Source organism: Gallinula chloropus (assembly GCF_964237585.1).
Source record: "Gallinula chloropus genome assembly, chromosome: 22".
NCBI lineage: Eukaryota > Metazoa > Chordata > Aves > Gruiformes > Rallidae > Gallinula > Gallinula chloropus.
The window spans coordinates 1,193,354-1,199,752 of record NC_140107.1 but is presented as its reverse complement, the minus strand read 5'-3'; the positions used below and the strand labels follow the sequence as shown (position 1 = coordinate 1,199,752).

Here is a 6,399-nt window from a genome sequence, read left to right as displayed (position 1 = left end):
AACAAATACGCTTGGAAAGCAAAAGATGCCCATGGGAAGGAACACAAAGTCAATACAAGGTGGATTATTCCATCCTTCTAATAACAATCTCTGACCAGTCCCTTAATACAAACTGAGTCTGGGTTTCTTCTCTTTTCTTTTCCAGATGGAATCTCTGACACCTGTTTGAAGGAATAGATGAAGCTGTAAATTGTCTGTATAGTTCAGTTAATAACTGCTTTGTTAATATTTATAGGATGTTTAGCAGACTATCACAAACATTGTTTTGGTCGATCATTCTCACCACCTTTAATATCTGGGGAAACTTGTGTGCCCCTCTCTTCAGCCTGGGGTGGCAAAATGGATTTATAACTTTAGGCCAGCAGGTGCCCAACGCTTTTAACCTGACAAATTGTTGGGGATATGGGAGCCCTTCAGGATTTAAAGACTGGCCATGGACATTGAAACAATATCCCAAAAATGGCTCCTGAGTGATCTAAGTGACATAACCATTGGTCATGATTCATTCTATTGGAATGAGGAAACAAACCCATGGAAAACCCCAGTTCCAGAAAAGGGGGAATATTGTCTGAATCGGAATGACAACAATGGAGGTTTTGTGGGTCACAGTGTGTGTGATTGGACCTTCAGGTGTGGAAATCCTTGTATCTTCCCTGGGTGTCAACCCATTAATTGTTCAGCTTTCCTGGTTCTGGCCAGGCCAGGGTTAACCTTCCCAGTCAGCCATCACAGGTGATCTGAGTTAGCCCAGGTGAGCTGAGTTGGCCTAGGCTGGTTTCCACACCACCTTCCCCATAAAAGCAGCTGGTTGGGGAGGAGCTTGCTGGATGCTTCCAGGACAGTCTGAGTGTGGCTGGGATGGTGGGTCTGTTGGTCTGTCCTTGCTGTTGGGCAGCCTTCTGTTATCGCTGGGTCAATAAGGTACTGTGTGTTAGCACTGGGTGTGAGTGTAACTAACCATTATTGTTCCACATTCATGGTGATTTTTGGTAGTAAACTGTCCTTATCCCCACCCATGGGTGCCAGAGAGAGAGATTCCCCTGCAGCCCGTGGTGAAGACCATGGTGGAGCAGATGTCCATCACAGTCCATGGATAAGGACGAGGAGCAGAGACCACCTATGGCCTGTGCACAGACTGACCCACTCTGCAGCAGGTTTGCCAGGGGACTTGTGACTCTGTGGGGGACCAGGCCAGGCGAGTCTGGGCCCGAACGTCAGCACCCATGGAAGGGAGTCCTGCTGAGAGGCCTGTGGTGAGGAGATGACTCCCTGGTAAAGAGGACTCACACTGCAGAAGTTTGTGGATATGACTTGTGTGGGAGGGACCCCACGGTGCAGCAGGGGAAGGGGGTGTGTGTGGAATGACCCCTGAGCTAAGATGGAAGACAACTTGTGAGGAATGGACTGCAAACCCCTATTCCCCATTCCCTGCCCCTCCCTGTGCTGCAATGGGGGAAAGAAGGGAGCAAATTGATGATTGAAGTCAAGTGTGTGAAGAAGGTGGGGGGGGGGGGGGAGGAAGACGAAGTGTTAAGACCTGGGCAAGGAAAGCAGCTTGTGAGGAACCTCCAGAACCCCACTCCCCATTCCCTGCCCCTCCCCACGCCGTGTTGGGTGGTGGAAGAAGGGAGTAAAATCGTGATGGACTTTAACTCTGCTAAGAAGCAAGGGGCAGGGGGAAGGTGCTTTAAGATCTGGCTGTGCTTCTCATTACCTGACTCTAGTTCACTCAGTGTGTAGTTGTAGTAGTAATAAATCACTTTTCTTTCTTTCTTTTATTCTGTGTTGAGTCTGTTTTGCCCATTGTGATAATGGAATAGTGATCCCTCTGTCCTCATCTCAAGTCCTAAGCCTCCTGATATATATTTTCTCCCCTTTTTGGCCGAAAAGGGGAATGACAGAGCAGCTTGGTGGCCATTTGCCTTTTAGCCAGGGCCAAACCACAACAGAGGGTTAAGGGTGGGCTGAGGTAGGGTTTAAGGTGTGGGTGAGCGGGCAACCACGGGTGTTGGGAGGGGACATGGGGATTTTGAATGAGGGTTCTGGGGGTGGATATGGGGGGAGGAAAATTATGGGAGTAATATGGTGCTATACTTTCCAGCTATACCAGCATCCACTTTTCAACCTGTTAACCATAGAGCAGTACATTCCAAGCGAAAGGTGAGAGGGATGACGGATGTTCCTGGCCTGAAATCTCCCCAGGTAGCACGCTGGCAGCCCAAGTAACTTTGGGCCTTGGAGCTTTCCTTTCAAAGGGTCAATCCTAAAAGTACCTGATGTCATTTTCGGATTCTACCAGCATCTGACTTTGAACATGCAAAATGTAGAGTATTAGCACACAAAGAAAAGGTGTGAGGGATGAAAGATGTTCCTGTCCAGAAATCACCTCAGGGAGCAGCCAAGAAGCCCCAGTAACCTTGTGTGTCAGGACTGTCCTTTCCAAGGGAACTGTCCTAACACTGCATGATGTCATTTTTGGGGTCTACCAGTGTGCACCTTCAAACATGGTAATGGTCCAGCAGTATTTCCCAAACAAAAGATGGGGGGGGTGAAAGATGTTCTGGGCCAGAAACCTCCCCAGGTAGCCCACAAGCAGCCCAAGTAACCTTGAGGCTCAGGGCATTCCCAGCCAAGGGCATCATCCTAACAGTGCTGGACGTCATTTTCCAGCTCTGCCAGATCCACATTCATAACTTCTGAATGTGCAACTACACCACCAAAACAGAAGGTGCGAGGGCTGAAAGATGTTCCTGGCCTGAAACCTCTGCAGGTACCACACTAGAAGCACTGCAAAGCTGGGAGCTCAGGGCATTCCCAGCCATGGGAATGGTCCTAGCAATGCCTGATGTCATTTTCAGGCTCTATCATAATCGACCTTTGAAGATGCTACACATCCAGCAATAGAGTCCCAGGTTCTTTGACACCTCTTGCTGTCATTTATTTTAATTGCACCACAACTTTGAAGAGCCATCTGCAAGGAGATATGTACTGCTAAGAAAATGGCACTTCACTTCAAACAGACCTTGACAAACTCTGGGAATTTGATGAACAGGAATATTGAGAATGTATTAAACCATGCGAGATCTTCTCCTCCTGACTATATTTTGGCTGGACTGGAATGAATTCTTATGCTGGCAGCTGCTAGAGTTCTGTGGTTTGGATTTGTAAGCAAAAAAGTCTGAATAAACCTGTTTGTTCCTTGCTGAGCAGGGCTTGCACAGCATCAAGGGCATTTTTCTAATCCTGCTCCAGAAATGATTCAACTAGGACACAAGTACCTGGAAGGGGACAGAACAGCCCCAGCTGACCATAACTGACCAACAGGCTTATCCATACTGTATGACTGCAGGAGTGAGCCCACCATTGTGTTGCACTTGTTCTCTGCAAAGGTGGCCTGGTTCTGACCAAGATAAAGTTCATTTTCTTTGTAGGGGCCGGTGGAGTGCTGAGGGAAGCCATCTTTGTGCTATAGAGAAATAAGAAAGGAAGTCCACGTGAAACCACAGCTTTGGAGGTCAGAGAGTGGACATGAGGATAAAGAAATGTCATTCTGACCTTCTGGTAGTGCTGTGGTGCAAGAAATCCCTTGGAGGAAGCCTGGCTGAGCTGGTGGCTTTGTGCTTGAGAGAACAGCTGGCAAGGAGGGAGAGACAGCAGTACAGGCAGGGACATGGTGCGGTGAGAGTGAGGTGGGGAAGTGCATTGGGTTCCTACAGCCTGCAGGGAAACAGGCACAGGCGTGGGGCAGTGTGGGATGGGCTGTGGTGAAGATGGCCAAGGGTGCCAGCCAGTTTGAAATGTCCTGATAGAAACCAGGTCTTTACCCATTGGTTACGGCTGATGTCCCTGACACAAAGGCTTCAGAGGAGACATATTGTCCTCACAGGCATGGAGCATCATTGCCTCCTTGCACCCACTGAAGGGCTGGCCACATGTCGCATAGCCCTGTCCTTCCCTTGGCATCGCACACCTAAGGAGGGTGACACAGCTGAGGGTCAGGATCTCCCTGCCCAGGGGCTGCGGGTCAGCACTTGGCATTGCTGCTTCATCAGACCAAGCCAGGGTGTCCTCAGCATCAGAGCTGCCTGCGCTTTGCCTGGGTTTGTCCTCATGGCCTCCAGTTGTCTGCTCTAAGGAGCCCATGGGGAAGTTTGTCAGTAGTGCCTCCCAGCGAGGCCTACAAATGTTTCAAGATACTTTGGGCATTATTCATGACTTAACTTATTGGGAGGTTTCATCACTCTCCTCTTTGTAGCTGAGGTCTGTGGACTCAGAAGAAAATGTACTGTGGGGCTCATTAGCACCCAGAAAGCCATTACAAGCATGGCTCTTCAAGTAATTTTAATGAAAGAACTCAAGACTTCCACAACTACTTGGATTTTACTTGGGTTTAAACAGTTTAGCCATTTAAATAGTTTAGCAGTTAAACATGTTCCAGTTTAATAAACATGAAATCTCTCCCCTCTGCTGCCTGCTACGGCCAAGCAGCGTGTGAAGGGGGTCAGCTTTCAGAGGAGATTCTCTCCCAGAAGAGTTTTGATCAGATACATAGAAAGGTCACTTATCAACACACAGAACCTCTGACAGTTCATTGGACTTCTCAGAAATGGGACGTTTTCCAACTCTCAGAGGCTCAAAGCAGACACCAGAGACCTGGGCGGCATCTGAATGACCAAAGAGCAAGCAGAAATGGAAACCAGTGATCAAAGTGCATATGTCCATCTAGTCTGCTGAAAGGATGTCCTTAGGCATGGCCGAATCATCAGGAGAGGTGGAAACACCTGAATGATGAGGGAGATGAAGGAGACAGAGACGAGCGGTAATGCCAGTAGAGGGGAAGGGGGCTGTTTCTTCTGCTGCCATGGGCACCAATCCTGGAAATTCCCCTTCTGGCATGGTGGGAAAGCACTGCCATTGCAAATAAGTCGTCGACTGATTCAGCTGAAATAAATGTGCTTGTAATTTATTTATAAATATAAGGAAAAAATAAAAAGAAGGGGAAAAATGGCATTTGCAGGCAGACACGATGCAAAGAGAGCACAGTGTCTGGGTCACACAAAACTGGGAGATACCTCATTAGGAATGAAATGAACATGGATCATGTTACTATAGCTTAGACAGACTCGAAGGCAAAACACTAATCAAATCCTTCCCCTCCCCCACCTAGGAAACCTTTCTAAATAGGGAGTGGTCATGATGTGAGATACATGATCTGTGACATAAGCAGTTTATTATACTTTAGAAATATCCAGTCCTCAGTTTCCACATGGCATCCTTGAGCTCCTGGTTCCTCATGCTGTAGATGAGAGGGTTCACTACTGGTGGAAACACACAGTAAAGAAATGCCACTACCAGGTCAAGAAATAACGAAGAGAAGGAGGGGGGCTTCAGGTAGGCAAACATGGCAGTGCTGACAAACAGAGAGACCACGGCCAGGTGAGGGAGGCAGGTGGAAAAGGCTTTGTGCCGTCCCTGCTGCGAGGGGATACTCAGCACAGCCCTGAAGATCTGCACATAGGACACCACAATGAACACAAAACACCCAAAAAATAAACAGACACCGACAACAATGAGTCCAGTTTCCCTGACATAGGTGTCTGAGCAGGAGAGCTTGAGGATCTGGGGAATTTCACAGAAGAACTGGTCAAGGGCATTGCCCTTGCAGAGAGGAACAGAAAATGTACTGGCTGTGTGCAGCAGAGAATAGAGAAACCCACTGCCCCAGGCAGCTGCTGCCATGTGGACACAAGCTCTGCTGCCCAGCAGGGTCCCGTAGTGCAGGGGGTGGCAGATGGCAATGTAGCGGTCATAGGCCATGACAGTGAGAAGACAGTACTCTGTGGAGATCAAAAATATAAAGAAAAAGAGTTGAGCCAGACATCCTGTGTAGGAAATGGCCCTGGTGTCCCACAAGGAATTGGCCATGGATTTGGGAACAGTGGTGGAGATGCAGCCAAGGTCAGTAACAGAGAGATTGAGGAGGAAGAAGTACATGGGGGTGTGGAGGCGGTGGTCACAGGCTATGGTGATGATGATGAGGCCATTGCCCAGGAGGGCAGCCAGGTAGATGCCCAGGAAGAGGCAGAAGTGCAGGAGCTGCAGCTCCCGTGTGTCTGCAAAGGGCAGGAGGAGGAACTGGCTGATGGAGCTGCTACTGTTGGACATCTGATGTTGTCAAGTGTGGAGACCTGTCCAAGGAGGAAAAGGTAGTGAGAGGTTAGGGAACTCTTCTTTAAGGAAAACTTCTTCCAATTCACATTGACTCTCTGTATTAAGGAAGAGATTTGTCAGGTCCCTTTTGGGAGGTCTGCTTTGTGCTGGCTTGAACTTGCCACTACTGGGAGGAGGGTTGGCTGTGGGCTCTGGAGAACTCAGTCCTGCCTTGCAGCAGTAAGGATA

General features: G+C 48.7%; 1 protein-coding gene across 1 annotated transcript; it reads right to left on the bottom strand.

Moving 5' to 3' along the window:
* Positions 1 to 5,238: 5,238 nt before the first annotated feature.
* LOC311199973 (olfactory receptor 14A16-like) lies at positions 5,239 to 6,165 on the bottom strand (the record flags this gene model as incomplete). Its single annotated transcript, XM_084274124.1, has 1 exon — positions 5,239 to 6,165. One exon carries the CDS (start codon positions 6,163 to 6,165, stop codon positions 5,239 to 5,241), a length of 927 nt encoding a protein of 308 aa, XP_084130250.1.
* Positions 6,166 to 6,399: the final 234 nt, after the last annotated feature.